At 49.8% G+C, this 21,594-nt stretch overlaps 1 protein-coding gene across 1 annotated transcript in view; it reads right to left on the bottom strand.

Moving 5' to 3' along the window:
* Positions 1-2,506: 2,506 nt before the first annotated feature.
* Positions 2,507-21,594, bottom strand: part of LOC132520341 (olfactory receptor 1571-like) — a 41,659-nt gene continuing 22,571 nt past the window's right edge. The window contains 4 exon segments of the mRNA XM_060149095.1: positions 2,507-2,692; positions 4,266-4,355; positions 4,357-4,421; positions 4,424-4,748. Coding sequence (XP_060005078.1) covers positions 2,507-2,692; positions 4,266-4,355; positions 4,357-4,421; positions 4,424-4,748 — 666 coding nt within the window.

The following is a 21,594-nucleotide window of genomic DNA, read 5'->3' as shown; positions in this document are numbered from 1 at the left end:
GCCGTCCCCGCTCTGCCGAGAACGCCTGCAGTCCCGCGTTTCCTTTCATTCTGCTGCAGCTCAGTCCTGGCCTTCCACGAATAGAGGAAGCCAGAAGGTGCAGGAAGAGAGATAAACGTCGACAAGCGGAGCCGTCTCTGCCCCCCAGGTCAGCTCTGGGGTTTTGTCTTCACGTCGACAGTAAAGAAATGGCTTTTTGTTTTGTTCTCATGGCTCATTTGGGATTCAAGGAGCCCAGAGGTGGAAGCGGGTGACTCAAGTCTGGGTTGGAGTCGGGCTTCCGTAGCAGACCTCTCAGTACGTGGGAGCGCGGCACCAGCCTTACTGTTTGCAGGGCGGCTTCCCGTGCTGGGTGTGCCACCCCAGCTCAGGGCACTCGGCAGAAAGGAGTTGAATGTGACTGTTCTTGTCCCAGCAGCTCTAGTGCAGTAAAACCAGCAGAGCCTTCGGCTCACAGCGTCTGACTGAGGCAGGCTGGGCGCTGCCAGCGCCGTGAGGTGCAGGCACTGGGCCCGCGGCACAGGATGCGGGACATGCCTCGCCTGTGCAGCGGGGCAGCAGCTGCTCCTGCCCTGCCCTTGCAGCTTGTGCCTGGAAGTCGCCCTTGCACTGCCCTCTGTCCCTGGGATTCTTCTTCAATGTCGTCTCAGCTCTGCAGCCACCTCCTTTTCCGGAGCCACGGCACTGCCACCCTGGGCTGTCTCCACGCCGTGCCCCCCTGCATCTCCAGGGGGCTCAGGGCGCCCACAGGGATGAGAAGAACGCTCTGGGCAGTCCTGACAGGTGCACTTTCCTGCCCAACCTGATGGCAGACTTGGGCTCACATGTCTCGCCCTGGCCATGACCCACCGGCAGGGTGGAGGAGGAAGAGAGCAGCGTGGCCCTTCCGTTCCTGCACCGCTGCTCTGGCCTCCCTGGCAACCCCTCCCTTTAGAGCTGGCCCTCCTCCCCGCCCCCACCCCACCCAAGGCCGCCGGCACCATATGCAGGCTCTGCTGGCCGCATTCCCTGGGCTCACCCGGAGCGGAGCGGTGGTCTGCTCCTGGGAGGGGAGGACCCCTGCACAAAACACAAGGCGGGGGGGGGGGGATGGTGGAATGAAAGGGGCTTCCAGCCCCTCCCCTTGGCCCAGCCCCTCCCTGAGGACCACCCTGAGCTCAAACAGTCCAGGGCCCCCACCCTGGGCTCCACACCAGCATAGCTCTCAAGGGCTCTGTTTCTGAGGATGCCGTAGGTTTTGGTCACAAAGGTTTGCAGAGACGGCTCAGGTCAACCTGTCCTTGGGCCTCTCCCCTCCCCTCACCGCAGCCCGGGGCATCGCAGGGTCTCCCGTCTCTCTGGGATGGCTGTCCTTCCTTGTCTGACCCTTGTCTGACCCCAACCTTGAGAACCATTGTTTCATGTATTTTGTCTCTCCTGGGTTTTTCAGTTGTTCCAAGCAAGGGGGCAAATTTGGTCCCTATTCCTCCATCATGGCTGGAAGTGAATTCCCTTGTTTGAATTGTCGTACCTTCCCATTCTTTATTATGGAGAGATCTCAAACCCAGGAGCTTGCGAGAGCTGGATCCGTGGGTGTCCGTGGCTCCCCCTGTGTCCACGTGGACCCTGCTGGGATGTCCTTCTCTGACTTAAAGCAGGGGTGGCCTGGCCTGGCCTGCTCCCCGCGGAGCCCAACCTCTCCTGGACCACGTGAGCCCGGCCTGGCCCCGCCCCCTGCCTTTCAGACTGCGCCCGCCCCGTGGAGGCTCCTGGACCACGTGAGCCTGGCCTGGCCCCGCCCCCTGCCTTTCGGACTCTGCGCCCGTGGAGGCTCCGTGCTCTGAAGATTCTGAAAATTTAACGCTCTGATGGGTGTTGCTTTTTTTTTTAAAGATTTTTTTTGATGTGGACCATTTTTAAAGTCTTTATTGAATTTGTTACAATATTGCTTCTGTTTTATGCTTTGATTTTTTTGTCCCCAAGGCATGTGGGATCTTAGCTCCCCGACCAGGGATCGAACCCACACCCCCTTCATTGGAAGGTGAAGTCTTAACCACTGGACCGCCAGGGAAGCCCCTCTGATGGCTTTTGGTTTAGATGGCTTCTTGCTAACAGCTTCCCCCCAGGCCAGGAGGACCCTCCCCTCTGCCCTCCCAAACCACCAGGCAGGGATGCATTACCATCCTACCCAGGAGCTGTTCCTCCCCCACCCCACTCACCCCCGGCTCCCTGCCTGGCACCGCCTTGGGCCTCCAGGGTGGTCCTGGTCACGATTTGCTGTGCTGAAACTTCTCACCTTGCTTTCTCACCCAGTAATACACTCCCGAGCTCATGGGGGGCGGGGATGGGGGTGGCTGGAGGTTCGGTCCTTTCCTCAAGGAGAGACAGACACAAACACAGAGCCCACACACCGGCTCTCACTGGTGAGGGTGCAGCACAGATGCTTGAAGCAGGGAAGCAAAGCAAGGAGCTGGGGGAGGGCTTCTGAGTTAATGTGTGACCCAACGCTGCAGGGAGGACTTCAAGATCAGACTGTGATGCTGATGCGGAGGGTGGGGGGATGGAGGGTGTGGGGACGACTGACGACCTGCTCGCTCAGGTAGCTCCGGCTGCAGTAGACACACTCGGGCTCGGACGGCGAGTGCTCCACGCAGCCATTCGGGATCCCAGGCTGCTGGGGTCTGCAGTGCCAGGACTCCCCTGGGTGCCTCCACTGTCCGATGGGGACGGATGGGCCAGGCCAGGAGTGGGCACCCCCCTGCTGCCCACTTCCCATGGGGCCAGCGGGTGCAGGGGCCTGGGAGGAGGGGCTCTGGCGGGGGCAGCTGCAGTGCACTCTAGCAGAGGCTGGGAACGTGGCTCTCAGTGCAAGGCTCACCGTCTGTGCCACGAGGCGAGGGGGCGGGGCAGGGGGACGCCAAGAAGAGGCCAGATTCTGGGTGTTTCGGGGGTAGAACCAACATGTGCTGACAGCTTGGACGCTGGGCGAGCAAGAAACAAGCGTGGAGAGTGGGTCCCAGGCTCCCGCATGAGTGAGGGGCCAGTGGGACAGCTGCTCCCTGCGGTGGGCTTGGGGAGCGGGGCAGACGCTTACCGTGGACTTGTTGGCTTGGAGGTGCCTGGTAGCATCTAGATGCAGAGGACTCGATGGTAGTTGGGTGCTGTGACGGTTAATTTTATGTGTCAACTTGACTGGGTCATGGGGTGCCCAGGTCTTTGGTCCGACGTTATTCTGGGTATTTCTGGATGAGATTAACATTTAAATCTGTGAACTGAGACTGTCCTCCTCGTCCCATCAGACTGACCTCCCCCGAGTTAGAAAGAATTCTCCTGCCGGACGTCCTCTGAAACAGGACATCGACCCTTCTCCACCCTTGGCGTGAACTAAAGCACCCACTCTCGTGAGTCCCAGCCTGCCGACCCACCCCACAGGTCTTGGGACTTCTCGGCCTCCCCGCTCACGTGGACCGATCCTTGTAATACCTCTTTCTCTGTATACACACCCTGTTGTTTCTGAGGAGCCCTGACCAACACAGGTGCGCCTGCAGGAGTCCAGGGAGAGGTGTAGGCAGCAAACCTCGAGTTGCTTAATCACCCCCAACAAGGTGGGTCCCTGGGAGGCACTGCAGGCAAGTGAAGAGAGGAGAGCTCGGCCAAGGCCGGCAGACCAGGGACAGGAGCGCGGCCAGCTGGGCAAGCTGTGCTGGGAGATGCTGGCCTCGCGGCGGCCACCCAGCAGTGCTGTTCCCATCCTGGTCATGGCCCGGCCACTGTTTCCCGTCCTCCTTCTGCAGACAGCACGACAGTTGCCCAGGACCTCATGCCATTTCCTCCGTCTCGGCCCGAAGCAGGTCTGTGGGATGGAAGGACTCGCCTGTTCGTCGTCCGGCGGTGCATGGACTCGCTCCAGCCGGCTCCGTGTGAGAGTTCAGCTCATCGTCTTAAGATGATAAACTGAGCAGAGTCTTATGACCCAGTCACTCCTAGAACCTCCAGTGTCCACCCCGGTCGATGAGCTGAGGCTGCATTAGAGTTCCTGGACGCCCGCCCGTTTGGTTACTAGGCTTTTGTCTGTTACCATCCAGGCTGCGGAGCCAAGTTGGCGTCGGAAGGATGTTTTTCTGTTTAATGGACAGTCTCTGGAGGGCTCCAATCTTCCTTCGAGGTTTCCCCTCCCTGGGGCACTTTCTTTGCCAGCTGTTTTCCTGCCATGAGGTCCTTGGGGTCCCCAGGCACCTACAGCTCAGAACATCTTGTCTTTTGTTTTGGTTTGGGGTTTTTTTTGCACAGGTGGAAAATGCTTTATACTTCCCCTGAGCTGATGAAATTCCACGTATGGAGGAAATTATTTTGGAATATGAACAAAAAATACCAAAAAACAGGACCGCCACCCAGCAGGACAGCTGCAAAATGCATCAGTATGTTATTAAGAAGGGTGTCAGACAGCCAAGTTGGATCATCTGACTGAGTTCACAGAAAAAGTGGGGGATTTCAACGTTTGTGCAGAAGGACAGTCGTAATGTTGTTAAGCTTTGTAACAAGGAATTCAGGACACTCATGATCCAGGACATCAGTACCAGCGGTCCACAGTACCAGCGGTTCATGACGACTGTGCAGTGCAGGGGGTGGCAGATGGCCACAGAGTGGTCACAGGCCATCAATGTCAGGCGAAAGATGTCCAACACTGCAAAGAATGTGAGAAAATAAATCTGTGTGATGCATCCTTCATAGCTACTAACTTTGCTCTATGTCTGGATAAAGCATCCTCTCTTAAACGACCCACAGCCGGGTCCAGGGTCTCGCCCTTGGAGGAATGGAATTAATTTGAGATTGTATGTAATGAAACAGTTCTTTTTCTACATAAAGTTAAGGCTGAGCTCCGCAACAACATTTCTAATACAATCCCCGCTTAAGGGTGGGTGGATTTACCTACCGAGAGGGAGGTGCAGCCCAGGGAGACACGAGCAGGCTCTGGTCCTGTCACCACAGCACCAGCGTGCGCGCCTGCCTTGTGGGCAGGAGGGGTGGGGTCTCCCTGAAGTCTACCAGCTTCTGAGGGTCCCTCATGTATTCCATGGGCAGGGAATTCACCTTGCACCGTGAACCAGAAAAGTGTCCAAGATTTAAAGAGCTGAACGTAAAAATCAAACACAGACGTAAACACAGAGTACCTGACACCGTTATGGTAACTACTGAGGATAAAGGCATAAATCAGGGCGGGAAGAAAGACTGACAGATTGAAACAAACAACGACAAAAACCCAAACAAAGTGAAAAGGCATATGACAAACTGGGAGAAATATTTGCGGCAAGTAGAACAAACAAAGGGTTAACGTCCTGCTATTTAAAGGACGTCTATATATCAATTTAAAAAAGACTAAGAAAAAACAGATGATAAGGCAACAGGCAATTAACAAGAAGAACAGCAAGTGGTCAATTATGTGAAAATAGCTCAACGCCATACATAAAACTGTAAATAGACCGTGTTTCAGTGATCAGATTAGCAGGCGTTAAAAAGGATGTCATTCCCGGTGTGGAGGGAACATGGTGGACATCGGAGCTTTTGTCCCTTGTTTCTGTGGGATACATTGATAAAATCCACCAAAAAATCTCTCTGACTTCTTAGAATTAATCCTGAGGATATAATGAGAGACGTGCCCCAAATATACGCCCAACAGTGTTTGCACAGCCTTCTTATTAGAGCTAAAATCAGAGCAAATAAGTGCTCAACAATACAGGATCAATCTACAAATTTTATGTATTCAAAACAACGTCATTCTCAACACTATTACAATGACCCAGTAGATCTACATTATTGATCTTGAAGACTGCTAGTGATATAGTTATTCCATGAAAAATTGTATAGGAGAGACCACACATGGCATCCCCGGACTCTACAGGACAGTGTGCATAGTTCTGTGTGTTCGTGCAGATACAGATATGTCAGTCGTTTTTCTGTGTGATGGAGCTGTGTCTTTTTCTACTTTTTGTTTATTAATTGTATGTTTTTATGCAATTAATAGGTAGAGCTTGTATAGCAAAAGCGACAATGTTTCCCGTATTCCACACCCTAGGTCTCAATTCTCTGGAAGCATGGTTTGGACAGCCGGCCTCTGCAGTCTGCTGTCCCATCACCTGCTCCGAGTGGAGCCTCCTGGAGGGACAGGCCTGGCAAGTCCCTGGGCTGGAGGACCTGCAGCTGAGTAAAGGCTCCGCCCCGAGCACGTCCAAATGGAGTCTGAGCACCTGCTGTGCGCACAGACACCCCCGGGACGGAATGTTCTGGAGCGGCCATAGCAGGTCAGAGCGGGAGCTCTGGCAGACACCCACCGTCCAGATCCCAGGATGGAGAGGGACGTGGCGAGTGTGACAGAGCCTCCGCGAAGCAGAGTTAATCATCGCTGCCGGGAAACCACCCCAAGGACAGGGTGTTCGGAACAAAAGCTCGGTGTCCGGGAAGAACGCTTCTAAACCAGCTCCCATTACGGAACAGAAGCTAACATCAGGAGGTGAACAGAAACCAGGGACGCTGAGCGGTATTTCAGGATGAAGGTGTGAGACGAAACCTAACCGCTCACTGGGTGCACTGGGGTAGGCTGACCGCAGAAACAAACAGACCCCGAACTGTTCAAAGGCACAAACACAGAGAAGTGTATTTACTGCCTGAGTATAAAGTGGAAAGAGGCTCTAGCTGATGGGGCGGGCAGGGCGCGGGGTGGATGTCTGAGTAGAGGGACAGAGGATCCCTCCTCCATGCAGGCGTTCGGGGACCAGCTACTAGAGGCTCCTCTGTCTCCCCAGGGCCACCGGGCTGCCGCAGGGAAGCGGGGCGGGAGCAGCCTCTGCAGGTGCTGCGTCCCTGCTGCTCGGCTGTCAGCTGGAACTCAGTCAGAGCCCACCGGCCACAAGGAGGCTGAGTGATGTCCCCAGACGGTGGACCAGGAGAAGGGCGGCTGGGTCTGTGAAGCAGCGCCTGCATGCATTGTTGACAGATGACTATTTATACACTTGAGAAGTTTCAGTGCTTTCTAGAATAAAAATGATTAAGACGAGTTTGGATTTGGCAATGACGCAGGTACAGATTCATACAGACGCAGTGAGTCACTTTAACTCTGCCACTGACAGCAAGAAACCAGGGAATTTCTAGACGCACATTTGGCACTTACGAACTATTTTTTTCCTTTAAATCAGCAAATACAGGGAGTATTGTTATTTTATGAGCATACAGAGAAACATAATTATTTTAGACTCAAAAATTACTGAAAGTATTATCTATGTGGTTCTTTTCAACCAAAATTAATGTAAATACCATAAAAACGTTGAACTGAAGATGTGGTTTCTAAAAAGAACTTCTGTGGCTAACATTGCATTTCTTTGAACGGCTTTTAGTTTTTTTAAACAAATTTTCCTGTTTTTCTTCCAACGTGCTCTCCTGGTATTTTTATTATTATTATTTTTATTTTGATCTCTGCACAGCTTTGCTCTAATCACACTTATTTTTCTAAATTCTTTTGTAATCGAACACTGCATTTTCAGTTTGTACAAAAACTATGTGAAAATCACCTCAACCAGCGAGTCTAGCTGTTCACCAGATGGGCCGATGTCTGGCGTTCTCTGCAGAGAGCGTCCGAATCCTGCCCAGATGGTCGTGATATTTCCTGACAACAGGCTGCATGGGGGCAAGGTGGGCGGATCGTCTGTCTCATAGTTGCCAACATCGAGAATTTCAAAGCAAGGAGGAGAAACCAGCACTCTTATCTAAGTTGCTCTCAATTTGAAGGACATTCGGTGGGAAAGCCTGATCAGAAGAAGATAAATTTAGTTTGTAAGCATAATAATTACCTTATTATTAATCGGTGACAATTTCCACTCAACATGCTTTTAATATGGAGAACCCAAAATAAAATTTAAAACTGCAGCCATCGAATATGGAATTTTCCTTGCAAGTTATTTCTTACCAAAGGAATATATCATCTAGTGATGGGAACTTATTTTAGGGGTTTGCTTTCTTTTCACAGTGGAATGCTTGGGGTCCACAACCAGCTTGAGAAAGCCATCTCATGGTTTTAGTGTAGCAGACAGCCAGTTCTTCAGTCTTAGGGATTTTTAGATGTTGAGAGGTATTCTGCAGAAAAACCTTGAAAGTTAACCATCCAACCTCATGTTGGCCTAAGAAACGTAATCTTTAGTGAAAAGATAAAACAACTCTGAAATCCTATTTTATCGAGCTCCTCTGATTGTAAAACTATATAATCACAAAATGGAAGTGTCTTTTTTGCTATTGCTTCTGGCTCTCCAGCCTTTACCACCATCGGGTTTGGATACGAAATAAAAAAGATCAGCCTGAAAGGGGTGACACACGCAGACAATATTTCTTACTCTCATCACGTTTTGGGTAAAATAAACACCTAATATTTTGAGAACAATTTTGGAGGTATTAATTTTATTTTTAAATTTTGAGTAATTAGCTTCTGTGTTTGCTGCTAGTGTATTCTCCTATCTCTAAGCAATATGTACCAAGCGCCACCGTGAGCAGAGCACTGAGTGACGCAGCGGTTCCTTGCTCGCCCCGCCCCTCCATCACCCATCGTCTTGCTTAGTGCTTACCACTCGCTGTTAAACACACCTGCGCCTCTATCATTTGCTCTATCAACTGTAAATAATGTCTTTTAGCCCCTGGCTGTAAAGATGAGGAAATCAGCACACTTCCTATTTCCCAGCTCCTTGCTCCTTTTCACTCCACACCATTGTTAGCATCACAGTTTCTCTGTGGTCAGAAATTTATGACCTTACATTCTTACAAACTTGTCCTAGCCATATTTGGCAATGTTTTAAAGTTCGTTTCCTAGTTGGCTGCAGTTTACATTCTAGCTTGTAGGAATAACATCTCCTGAGCTTTTGCACTGAAAAGTGGTTAGTTGGCTTTCACTTACGACCATTTAGCTGGATATAAAACTGCGTTCACACTGGCTTTCCCTGAGGATCTCAGGGGTGTCACTCTGGTATCATTTGGTGTCAGTTACTGTTGTGAAGAAGTCTGAGGGCAGACTGATATTTTTTCTCTTTATAACTAACTCCATATTCTTACTGGGCTGCTGAGCAAAGATTTGTTTTTTAATTATTTTAAGTCTAGTAAATTCCCAGGTATCTTAGTATTGACAGTGCCATGGGGTGTTCATTTTTCTTGAGATCTAACGTGACATCTTTAAAAGTCTTCTTTTATTATGAAGAGTATTCTTGAATTATATGCCTCAACATTTGTTCTGTCCCACTGGTGTAATTTTCCTCCTCCGGGGCTCCAATTGTGCACACGTTGAATATCCTTTGACTGTCTTCACATTGAGCATTTTCTCTTTAATTGCTTTTTTGAAGAATACATTATGTTATGGAAGAGTTCCAACATGTTACACAGAATTATATAAAACACTTCTGTGTAGCCGACACTGCAGTACTCATGAACCTCCTCCCATTCCTGATAATCTATTCTTCCACTTACGTCTCACTCTCACTCAGTTATTATTACTATTTTAGCCTTTTATGTATGTTTATGTGCATTGAAATACACAAATCTTAGCTGTACAAATTTTAATAGACATTTTTAGAGCCGTTTTAGTTTCACAGCAAAATTGAGTGAAAAATGCAGATAGTTCATATACTCCCTGCCCCCGCACATGCACAGCCTCCACCATCATCAATATCTCCCACCAGATGGTACATTTGTTATTATTGATGACCCTACATTGACACGTCATTATTACCCAAAGTCCATAGTTTACATTAGGGTTCACTCTTGCTGTTGTCCATTCTATTGGTTTTGACAGGTGCTTACTGACGTGTAGCCACCACTACAATATCATACAGAGTAGTTTCTCTGTGCTCCACCCATACAGCCCTCCCCCACCCCAATCCCTGGCAACCACTGATCTTTTTACTGTCTTCATAGTTTTTCCCTTTCTAGGATGTCATATGGTTGGAATTACACAGTATGCAGCCTTCTCAGATGGGCTTCTTTTACTTAGTAATATGCAGTTAGGGTTCCCTCGTGTCTTTTCATGGTTTGCTAGCTCATTTCTTTTTAGTGCTGAATAATATTCCATTGTCTGGATGGACCAGTTTATTTATCCATTAACTTACTGAAGGACATCTTGATTGTTTCCAAGTTTGGGCAATTATGAATAAGCTGCTATAAACATCCACGTGCAGGTTTTTTAGGGACATAAGTTGTTAATTTCTTTGTGTAAATATCAAGGAGCATGATTGCTGGATTGTATGGTAAGAGTATATTTAGTTTTATAAGAAACCACCAAACTGTCTTCCAAAGCGGCTGCACCATTCTGCGTTCCCACCAGCAGTGATGAGGGTTCCTGTTGCTCCACAGCCTCACCAGCATTTGATGCTGTCAGTGTTCTGGATTTTGGCCATTCTGATAGGCGTGTAGTGATATTTCGTTGTTGTTTTCATTTGCATTTCCCTTATGACATAAGATGTGGGACATCTTTAAATATGTTTATTTACCATCTGTATATCTTATATGGTGACGTGTCAGTTAAGGTCTGTGGCTTATTTTTAAATCAGGTTGTTCATTTTCTTATTTTTAAATCTTAAGGGTTCTTTGTATATTGTGGATAACAGTCCTTTATCAGACATGTGTTTTGCAAATATTCTCTCTCAGTCTTTGGGTTGTCTTTCTATTCTTGATAGTGTCTTTTGCAGAGCAGAAAATTTTAATTTTAATGAAGTCCACCAATTCTTTCTTTTGTGGATCATGTCTTTGGTGTTTATCTAAAAAGTCATTGCCGAACCCAAGGCCATCCAGGTTTTCTCCTATGTTATCTTCTATGAGTTTTATAGTTTTGCATTTTATATTTAGGTCTGTCCTCCATTGTAAGTTAATTTTTGTGAAGGGTGTAAGGTCTGTGTCTAGATTCATTTTTGTGTGTGTGATATCCATTTGTTCCAGCGTCGTTTGTTGAAAAGACTATCTTTGCCCCATTTCATTGCATTTGCTTCTTTATTAAAGGGGAGTTGACTGTATTTATGTGGGTCTATTTCTGGGCTCTCTATTCTGCTCCATTGATCTGTTTGTCTATTCTTTCGCTGTAGCTTAGGAAGTCTTGAAGTACAGTAAGTCTTGAAGTTGGATAGTGTCAGTCCTCTGAATTTGTCCTTCTACTTCAATATTGTATTGGCTGTTCTGGGTCTTTTTTCCTCTCTTATGTAAACTTTAGAAGCAGTTTGTTGATAGTGCCAAAATAACTTGCTGGGATTTTTATTGGGATTGCACTGAGTCTATAGATCAAGTTGGGAAGAACTGATATCTTGACAATATTGAATCTTCCTATCCATGAACATGGACTATATTGGCATTTCTTTAATTCTTTGATTTCTTTCATCAGAACTTTGTAGTTTTCTTCATATAGGTCTTTGTATATATTTTGTTAGATTTATACCTAAATATTTTGTTTGGGGGGGTGTTAATGTAAATGGTGTTTTTAATTTCAAACTTCACTTGTTCATTGCTGGTATATAGGAAAACAGTTGACATTTGTACATTAATCTTGTAAGCTGCAACCTTCCTATAATCACTTATTAGTTCCAGGGTGCTTTTTTTGGTCAATTCTTTTTAATTTTCTACCTAGACACTCAGGTCATCTGGTAATAGCTTTATGTCTTCTTTCCCAATCCCTATACCTTTTATTTCCTTTTCTTATCTTACACATTAGGTGAGACTTCTGGTCTGATGTTGAAAGGAGGTGAGACGTCCACCCTTGCCTTGTACCTGATCCTAGTACGAAAGCTTCACATTTTCCACCATGCAGTATGATGTTGGCTGTAGGATTTTTGTAGATGTTCTTTATCCTGTTGAGGAAGTTCTCCTCTACTGACAGTTTACTGAGTGTTTTTCATGAATAGATGTTGGATTTTGTCAAATATTTTTTCTGCATCTGTTGACATGCTCCTGTGATTTTTCTTCCTGTTGGTGTGATAGATTACATTAATTGATTTTAGAATACTGAACCAGCCCACTCTGGGTCACTACCTAGCACCTTCATGGACTTGCTTTCGTGTATCATTCAGAGTTTATAGTTGTCATCTGTGAAAGGACAGTCTGATTAGGAGCTACCTGGCCATGACTGGAAGCAGAACAAGTTATATCTCATTCTTTTGTTCACAAGGAGAGAAATATTTTAAAATATTAAGGCAAGGGGCTTCCCTGGTGGCACGGTGGTTAAGAATCTTCCTGCCAATGCAGGGGACACGGGTTCGATCCCTGGTCTGGGAAGATCCCACATGCCGCGGAGCAACTAAGCCCGTGCGCCACAACTACTGAGCCTGTTCTCTAGAGCCCGCAAGCCACAACTACTGAGCCCATGTGCTGCAACTACCGAAGCCCACGCTCCTAGAGCCTGTGCTCTGCAACAAGAGAAGCCACCACAATGAGAAGCCTGTGCACCGCAACGAAGAGCAGCCCCCGCTCGCTGCAGCTAGAGAAAGCCCGCGCGCAGCAACGAAGACCCGACACGGCTAAAAATAAAATTAATTAATTAATTTTTTAAAATATATTAAGGCAAAAACAGCAGGGGAATAATCAGACGTATCCTGAAATCCCTGAGAAGAATCATATTCCCTGATCAAATTTTTATAAGTCTACATTAAAATTTCTTCAGATGCAAACAAGCAGCGCACATTTTATTTTTAATGTTGAAAACAGTTCGCTGATTTATATTTAGACTGGCAACTAGATCATCTTCTTGCAAACAACAGGAAAGACCTTCCTGTAGCTGTAGTGCGGGCGTGAGCAAATTCCCTCGGGCTCTGTCACATCCACTCAGGGCTTGGCCTTCCCTGGGAGGCCGCGGCTGTGAGGGGAATGAGCATTTGGTGGTGACCTGACTCTGTGGTCGCTGGTGGGCTGCATGGAGTTAGTCACGTTATTTCCCACTCTCCTTTGGCGGAGCATTAAATTCACTGAAAAAAGAGAAAAGAGTCCGACGTCGACTGTCTTCCCTTGCAGCATCGCGTGCTTACCCCAGAGCCATGGCTCTGTCGCTCACAACCTGGGCCCTGCCGGCCCCACCACGGCAGCACCCCACTGTCTCTCCTCCGTCCTCTGCTGAGTCTCACCTCCTCTCTAAGCCAAAGAGACAGTACCTCCTTCAGACGACCACAGCCTTACTTCATGTCTGGGCATGCAGAGAAGGATTTCGGACCCGGCTTTGGGTTTCCAGGCGGGGTCCCTGACATCTAAACCGGGAGAGAAGCATTTAAATAGACGATTTTACATTAACTGCTACGTCAGCTTCGCACGCGTTACACAGCTGTGCGGCCACATCAACAAAGGACCTCCCGGCTACTCACGGAGTGGTGAAACGTGAAAGGCCACGAGCCGCTAATGGTTTAGGGCCAGATGGTACCAAGGCACCTTACCCGCCCTCGGGCCACCTATTAAATGGCTCAGATGGGACTTCTGGGGTTGGCACGAGCAGAGCCTGGAGGAGGAGGTGGTACAGAAGGAGAAGCACAGCCCTGTGGTTGTGAACGAGGTGTCCTGGCCAACCCGGATCCCGCAGTGCATTAAACTCAACGCACGCGCAGCAGGGGTGGGCGCTGGCGGGGCCAGTGGGGAGAAGTGGGTGGGGCTGCGTATGAGTGGGAGGGGGACATCTGGAGGGGGTGCTGGGCCGTGGCTACTCTGCAGGAATCCTTGCTCTCAGAAGAAGCACTTCGGAGGGGAGTGTCACAAGGTCTGCATCTTACCTTGAAACGGTTTACCAAAAAGTAAAAAGGTGTGTGTGTATGTAGAGAGAGAAAGAGAAAGCAAGATACGCAGAAATGTTTAAAATGGGTGAACCTACAGGCGCAGAGTATACAGTTGTTTATTGTATGTACTACTTTTCAACTTCTCTGTGAGTTTGAAGTTTTTTGAAGTAAAAAATTGAATAAAAAGAGAAACAATTCAACTAAATTAAACCATATTTTTACTTAAGTAATTCTAATATTTGCTAATGAAAAAAGAAAGGAAGTTTCCCATCCCTGACTTAGGAATCCCCGTGGCCCACCCATGAGCTTCTCCACGCACGGCCAAGTGTAACCTGCTCTCGGTGGGAAGGCCCTTCTCTCACTTGGTGACATCAGAACTGCCCTGCCTCTCGGACCCGGGACACCAAGGCAGCACAGTCCAGTGGCTTTGAGCTTCGTATTTTCCCACAGGTCACCTGCTGACTCTGGGATGAGGGACAAGTGATCCTCCTTCTTGACCACTCATTTTCTCATCTGGTTTTTGAAAGTGGGAACATTATTACTTGCTTTGCCTATGTCACAGGTATTTTGTAGAACCATCAAAATTATATAATATATATAATGTTTTTATATACAGTGCTAAACAAATGTATGGTCAAATTTTATGATTATCATTATCTTATGTAGTTAGCATATGTTTATTATTCTGAAGTGTTGAGCGTTAAAAAAAAAGATGATTTGTTTTTAAAAGGAAATAGAGTCAATAATAAACACCTACTTTGTGTGTTAATGCCTAAAAATAGATGTAGTTGGCGTTTTCACTTTTATTCAGTGTTATTATGATTTGAAAGTGTTTCTGTTCATACCATAGTGGTCTGGAGCAATAAACAAACGGAGTAACCCCCCAGCCCTCCTGGGCCTTCACCATCACTCATCCCTAGGTGACAAGATGTTCCCAAGACAGTCCCTGGGGTCTGCTCGGGACAGGGGGCCAGAATCCTGGCAGGACCCAGGGCCTGGCGGAATTCTCCTCATTTCTCTCTCCTGAAGCGGATTTGGGGAGAAAGGCAAGAGAAGGATGTGGGGTGGAGCTGCAGGGTCATCACCCCAGGAGACCTGTCCACATGGGTGGGGGGCCACCCAGAAGGAGAGAGACCAAGCAGCTACCCCAGAACCTCCGGGCACAAGCAGCTCTGAACGTTGGTGAGGTTCCGGACTCGCCAAGGCCAAGTGATTCTTCACTCACTTAAGTTTGTTAGTTTTTCTTTTTCTTCCCAGAATCGCCCAGAGACCAGGGGTTACTCTCAGAGGGCAGACAAAGGAAACATTTCAACTCTTACGTCTCCGCTGCTTTTGATTTATCTGTGGGCGACATAACAAAAGCCTGGAAGATGCTTTTAAAGTGGCAAGGAAGGAATTCATCACCGTACGTAAATTCAAAAATGAATGAAAGTAATTCAGTTAAACTGTAAACTGTGAATTTACACAGAAAATTTCAGGCTGAAAATAAACATGTGTAGAGCCTTAAACTAACAGCCACTGTGGTGAGGGCTGATTTCCACCTTAATCACCACTTTCACATCCGTAAATAGAGACTTTTGTGCTGGGCACAGAGCATGAAGCCCAGCTCCCACTCTCAGTGGCTTCGCCATAAAAACAGAGATCAAGGAACTCTCCAGACTCCACCGCTGGCCACTTGTGCCAACGTCGTCAGCGACCTGAGCACCTGTATGTGGGCCTTGCACATGGTGCTTTTTCACCCTTGTTACATTTAGTGGCAGAAACTTTTTCCCAAATAAAGTCTAACCCCATCATGTAAATCAGATAAAAGGGAGCTTCTTGGGCCAGCCCCCCCCAACCTGCAGGGCCCCTGGGTCACCTGTTCCCTCTGGGCACCCCCTGGTGAAGGCCGTGGGCCCCCGGTTCTCCTATTAACCAACAGTGTATCTCAGATACTGGTCCTAAACCTCTGTTTTCTGATGAAACTTGATTTCCACTTCATTTAGTTCTCCCCATTTACTCTTTGAAATCACAAACATAAGAGCCAAAATGGCATTTTAAAACAAATGATAAAAGTAATCGTAAATACTCAGACCATGAAATCAAAGCACACAAGCGGGAAAGCCATCCTCCGCCTCGTCCTGCGTCCCCGGCTGCCCTTCCCAGGGAGACGCACGTGGCTGGCTCTGCTCCCTTCCTCGGGGGGTGGCCACCTAACCCAAAACAAGAGCTTTACACTCTGGGTTCTTTGAAAGAAAAATAACAGTAATTCCACTTTAGTGTAGATAATACATGTACAGGGTTCAAAATATAGGAGCATGGGTGTCCCCTCCCCACCCCCAGCCCAAGTCCAGCCGGCAATGTCAGGATCAGGGGCGTCACACCCTGGTCCCTCTGCCCATGGCCTTGCCCGTGCTCTGCCTGAACCAGGAACTGGGACATCCGGGCGACCCCCTTGGACAGAAGTCCCCCGGCTCCGTGTCTGTACACCATCCTCCGTGTGAACCACGCAGGCCCCAGCTGGCTGGCGGAGGGTGGTTTCTTTGGGTCTGAGCGATGGTGCACGCACATGCAGTGCATCTGCAAGAAAACTCCTAGGCGTGGACACGTGAGGTCCACGGGTCTGTGTGTGGAACGATGCTCGTGTGACAGGCCCCCTGTCAAGGCCACGGCACAGCGTCAGCAAAGTGGGGCCCTGGCCAGTCCAGTCAGTGAAACGGGGCCCCAGGTAAGGCTAAGGGCACTTTTCTCATGGGTTTAGAACGCTTGCTTTCTCTCTATGTGGGCCAATTCTCTGACGTTTTCTTTCTCACTTTTTATATTATTAGTCTTTTTCTTCTTGATTCCTAGGAGCTCTTTATATATTAGAGCCCTTTGTCTGTGGGATGAGACGAGGTGCACAACCCACTGTGTCTTTTGACTTTGGTTACAACAGCTTAGGATGTGCAGAAATTGTTTTATTTTTTTATAGACAAATTAATCAGCTGTTCATAGTTTCTGGTTTTTGTGTCACAATTTAAAAAGCCTTTTCCCTTCTGAATTTTTAAAGAATTCTCTCATTTAAAAAAAAAACACTTTTAAGATTTTATTTTTTAACTATTAAATATTTGAGCCAATTGGAATTTATCCTACTGCACTGGGTAATGTATAAATGCAACTAACTTTTTCTCTAGGTAGCTACCAGGTGTCCCCACCAACCTACTAATTTCCCCGAGGATGTGAGTTTTGGTCTCGGTGCAGACCACACCCCCGTGTGCATGGGGGTCTATTTCCTCTATTCAATTACACCCACGGGCGCTACCATACACACTGAGGCTTTATAACTTGTGTTTGTTTGTTTGTTTTTTGGCCACACCGCACAGCATGAGGGATCCTAGTTCCCTAACCAGGGATTGAACCCCCACAGTGAAAGTGCCAAGTCCTAACCACTGAGCCGCCAGGGAAGTCCCTAGAACTCGCCTTAAATACTCTGCTTTGTAGAAAGTGTCCCGGCTGCTCCTGCACGTTGGTTTCTCCCGATGCTGCAGGAATGCAGCTTCTTTCCTCCTCCCTGCCTTGCTCGGTGCAGGCCGTCTCCTGCACGCTGGTCCTCTTTCCAGCCGCCTTCCCCTTCCAGCCTGATGCTTCAGCCTCCAGATGTGCTGTGAGGCCCCCTCTGTCCCCTCCAGCTCCTCAGTTTTCTCTCCCTCCTGCTCATCACAGGACTCTGGGAGCCCTCACTTCACCTGTCGGAAGGTCTGGGCAATCCCCTGTTCCTTGGTTTCCAGAAAACGGAGTTTGCACATTAATTTCTCCTCTGTGCTGCTTTTGGGTGATTTCTAGGAAAAGGGACATGCTGGCTTTACCAGCCCTGTGGGACCTGGGTCTCTAGGTCTGGGCCACCTATGGACATCCTCTCGGCTCCTTGGCACACTGCACTGCCTTCCTCCTCCCCTCCCCCCTCCCCCACCTCTCTTCTCTCCCTCCCCGTCTCTCCCTCTTCCCTCCCCCTCCTCCCTCCTTTTTTCTCTCCCTTCCCCTTCCCCTCCCCCCTCCCCTCCTCCTCTCCCCCTTCCCCCTCCCCTCCTCTTCTCCCCCTCCCCCTCCCCTCCTCTTCTCCCCCCTCCGCCCTCCTCTCCCCCCTCCCCTCCTCCTCTCCCCCCTCCCCCCTCTACCCCTCCCCCTCCTCTCCCCTCCCTTCCTCCTCTCCCCCTCCCCCTCCTCTCCCCTCCCCCTTCCTCCTCTCCCCCTCCCCCTCCTCTCCCCTCCCCCTCCTCTCCCCTCCCTCCTCCTCTCCCCCTCCTCCTCTCCCCCTCCCCCTCCTCTCCCCTCCCCCCTCCCCCTCCCCCTCCCGTCCCCTCCCCCTCCCCCTTCCTCCTCTCCTCCTCTCCCCCCTCCCCCTCCTCTCCCCTCCCCCCCTCTCCCCCTCCTCTCCCCCTCCCCCCTCTTCTCTCCCCCTCCCCTCTCCATCAGCTACAGCACTACTTTTACATGTTCAAGGTTCACACCACGTACACTCCCTTTTATGCCAAGGAGCACAAGCCTCTGCTTTGCGTTTCAGGCTTTGGCACCGTCAGCAGCGTCCTCGATGTTCTAAGCTCGGTGCAAACACCTGCGGCACCGAGGAGACACGAAGCAGCCCTGTCCTGGGCCGCGGACGTGCTGGTGCTCGATAGCAAGTGTAGCATCAAGGAGGAAGGAGGTGCAGACGGTCCCTTCCTATCTTTCCGCCTGAGTGGCTCTGTGTGCGACCCTGTGCCCCAGTCTCCCGCACACACGGAGGCCTCTGCAGCGGAGCGTGGGCTGGGGTGGGGGCTGACGCTGACCCCAGGGAATGAGAGCAGAGCATGCGCCACATTTATTTCCCACCCTGTTTAGAGCCTCACCCAGCCCGACCACCTCCCTGGACCAAAGGTGATACTTAACCTCCAGCTTTGCTCATTAGCATAGAAAAGGGATTTACAACTTAATAATGAAATAAAGTACCATCAGGCCAAATGTCCATGCAAAGTTTTTCTTTAATTTTATTTTTTCTTCAGTTAAAGCGTCTGTCTTCTGCAAGTGGGTTTCTGGCGTCCTGTTTCCCGTGTCAGAGAGATGCCTTGCTCCATGCTTCCCGCCGGCCGTGGCCAGGAGCAGCACACTCCCTTCGTGCCATGGTTGGGTCTGCAGAGAAGGAATGGGGTCCCGTGGACAAGCAGTGCCACCAGGGCGATGGGACAGGTGGGAGGCCTCCCCCCACATGTCCTCTGCTGCCCTCGCCCCTGCCCCGTCGGCTTCCGGCACAGCCAGACGTCCGTTCTCTCGTGCACGTTGTGTTTAGCTGGGAGTTTCCAATTGCCTTCCTCCTTCTTGATGATGGAAATATGTGTCTTCACCCCAGCTCATCCGCTCCTTAATGATTCTGTGGCCGAAAGGACTCCACCTGCATTGGAGACCTCGCTCCGAGGGGCTCTGACCCTGCCTGACTAGGACGGTACCATCTGGACCTGGGCCAGTTGTCAGACGCTCTCTCTGTGCTCCTGGCTGGGGGGAAGCAGGGGAGCACTTTCCCTCAGTCACATGTCTTCCTCTTCCTTCCAAGCCTCGTTGCAGGTCAGATGGGAAATGCGTGTTTGGAGCTCTTGCAGGCCCCAAGGTGGCTCTGCTTCTCCATCAGCCTTGATGGACCGTTTGGCTGGGTATAGAATTCCAGGTTCCAAGCCAGCGTTTACCAGAAGTCCCAAGGCCCTACATGGAAATCTAACACCCGCAACGCTGATCGCACATGATTCTGTTCCCCTGCAAGGAGCTCCACCTTCCTCTTGCTGAGCTCTTAGAACCTTCTCTCTGCGCCAACGTTCCCAGATCTCAGCAGGCACCTCAGGGGCCGATGTTCTGTCCTTCCTCCTGTTCAGGACACTGTGGCCTTTAAGTCTGATTGACTTTCTTCAACTCCGGAAACTTTTCTTCTATTAATTCTTTTAGTATTTCCTCTCACAGTTCTCTGCTTTCTCATTCTGGAAACCCTAACAGGTGGTTTTAGGAGCACCCAGATTAAACCTCCATACTTACTTTGTCCTGAACTCATCCACATTTTGTCTACATTTCTCTACCTTTTAGAAAATTTTCTAAATTTTCATTCTTCCTCTTTCTCCTCCAGCCCTCCACTGAATTTTTATTTTGAAAATCACATTTCAAATTCTAAGAACTCTGGCTTATTCTCCAGTTGTTTCTTTTTTTGTTTTCTTCAAAGAACCCTGTTCTTGGTATGGGTGTGGTGTCACCATGGACCCTTTCCAATAGTAACTATGGTTTCCAAAGGTTCTTCCAGCTCTGAAACATTAAGTATCTATGAGAACCTGGGCCCCATTCCCAACTGCAGTGCCTGAGGGGCAATTTGGAACAGCTGAGAAGAAAGAGCTTGTTTTAACCCTGACTCTGCCAGTAAGTAGCCTCAAGCACTCTCCGTGCCCAGCTCTGGGCGTCAGTTTATCCTGTAAACCTCAAGGGGCTATAATAGGTTGATTTTTAAAAATTCAGTTCCAAAGATAATGTACTGAGGCCCCTCGTGTGCCCATCTCTGTGCTGGGTGCTGGGGACACAAAAAGATGACACCTCACAGAGGAGAAGGCCCGGGGGCTGTTGTCAGGGCAGTTGCTAGGGAAGCTGAGCTCCCTGATCAGTCCATGTCTCCTCCCTGAGTCGCTCCTCCCCCGTGTTCCTGGCTCAGCTCTGGGCCGCTCGCCCATTCCTGTAACTCAGGCCCAAATTCTTGGGGTCCTTCTCGGCCCCCTCTTTCCCTCACACTGCATCTAATCTCCGCAAACCTTCCCACTTCTACCTTCAAAGCACCTCCAGGACCCACGTCTGTCTCACCACCTGCTCCACGGCCACCTGGGTGGGGTCATCGCCCACCTGGACCCCTGCCCCATGCCTCTCCCGGGGCCTGTGCTCCTCACAGCAGGAGACATGGGGCCCCATGCATTCCCCTCGGCCCCCCCTCTGCAGCTGTTGGACCGCTGTCCCCTGTGTCCCCTGGGCCAGCCCTGTGGTGCTCTCCTGGCCAGGCACACCTACTCACCTCCCTCGGGCTTCTGCCAGGGCCACAGCCCCCTCACGTCTCTCCTGGCTCCATCCCCGGCCAGCCTGCTTCAGGTACACAATTGGCTATGTTGTCCCCTGTCCCTGACTCCGGGCCCCATGGTTTCCCTGACGTATCCCCGGCACCTAGATCTTCACCCCACCCAGCTGAACTTCTACAGACAGTCATCAAATGGCCCAAAGGCAATGAAGGGTGCAGCCTGAGAAGCAGGGTCTGCTGGGCTGAACCACAAGGCGTGTTCACAGAGAAAATGCAAAAGCTCACCTTTTATAGACGGTGTTGGAGGGAGAGAGGCCCAGGGGGCACCAACGAGTGAGTGAACAGACAAAGGGATGGGGTGCTCTTCATCCCCCAGGAATCAGGTCACAAGTTATCAAAGAATCTCCTGAGTTGCCTGGTGTGGACGCACCCAGCATACCCAGTGGCTGGGAGGAGATCCAGCCTCCATGATACCCCAGTCGAGGTCACGGGCCCACCCAGGCCTGGCTCAGAGGTACCTCTTGGGTGTTCTGTCCAGTTACCAAGGCCAACCCCAGTGACCCTCTGGGTCCCTCTGAGCCAGGGTTGGCACCCGCTTTGCCTTCTGCAGCTCCAGCAGCTGCTTCGGGTCCAAATTGATCAGACAAATTCCGTTCTCCACAGGGAGACCCTGGCTCACACGTGCGTCTGGAGTGGGCAGTCAGCTGAAGGCCACCTTCCCAAATAACGCAGGGGCCTTGGGCCCAGAGCCTGGGCCTCCCTGCCGAGGAGGAGGATTCCTGGTGGACTTGGAGTGTACATCAAACACTTTAAAACTGGGATAAATTTCAGAGG

The sequence above is a fragment of the Lagenorhynchus albirostris genome, chromosome 5 (genome assembly GCF_949774975.1).
Source record: "Lagenorhynchus albirostris chromosome 5, mLagAlb1.1, whole genome shotgun sequence".
Lineage (NCBI taxonomy): Eukaryota > Metazoa > Chordata > Mammalia > Artiodactyla > Delphinidae > Lagenorhynchus > Lagenorhynchus albirostris.
Note: the sequence above shows the minus strand (reverse complement) of the source record. Positions and strands in the feature narration are given on the sequence as shown.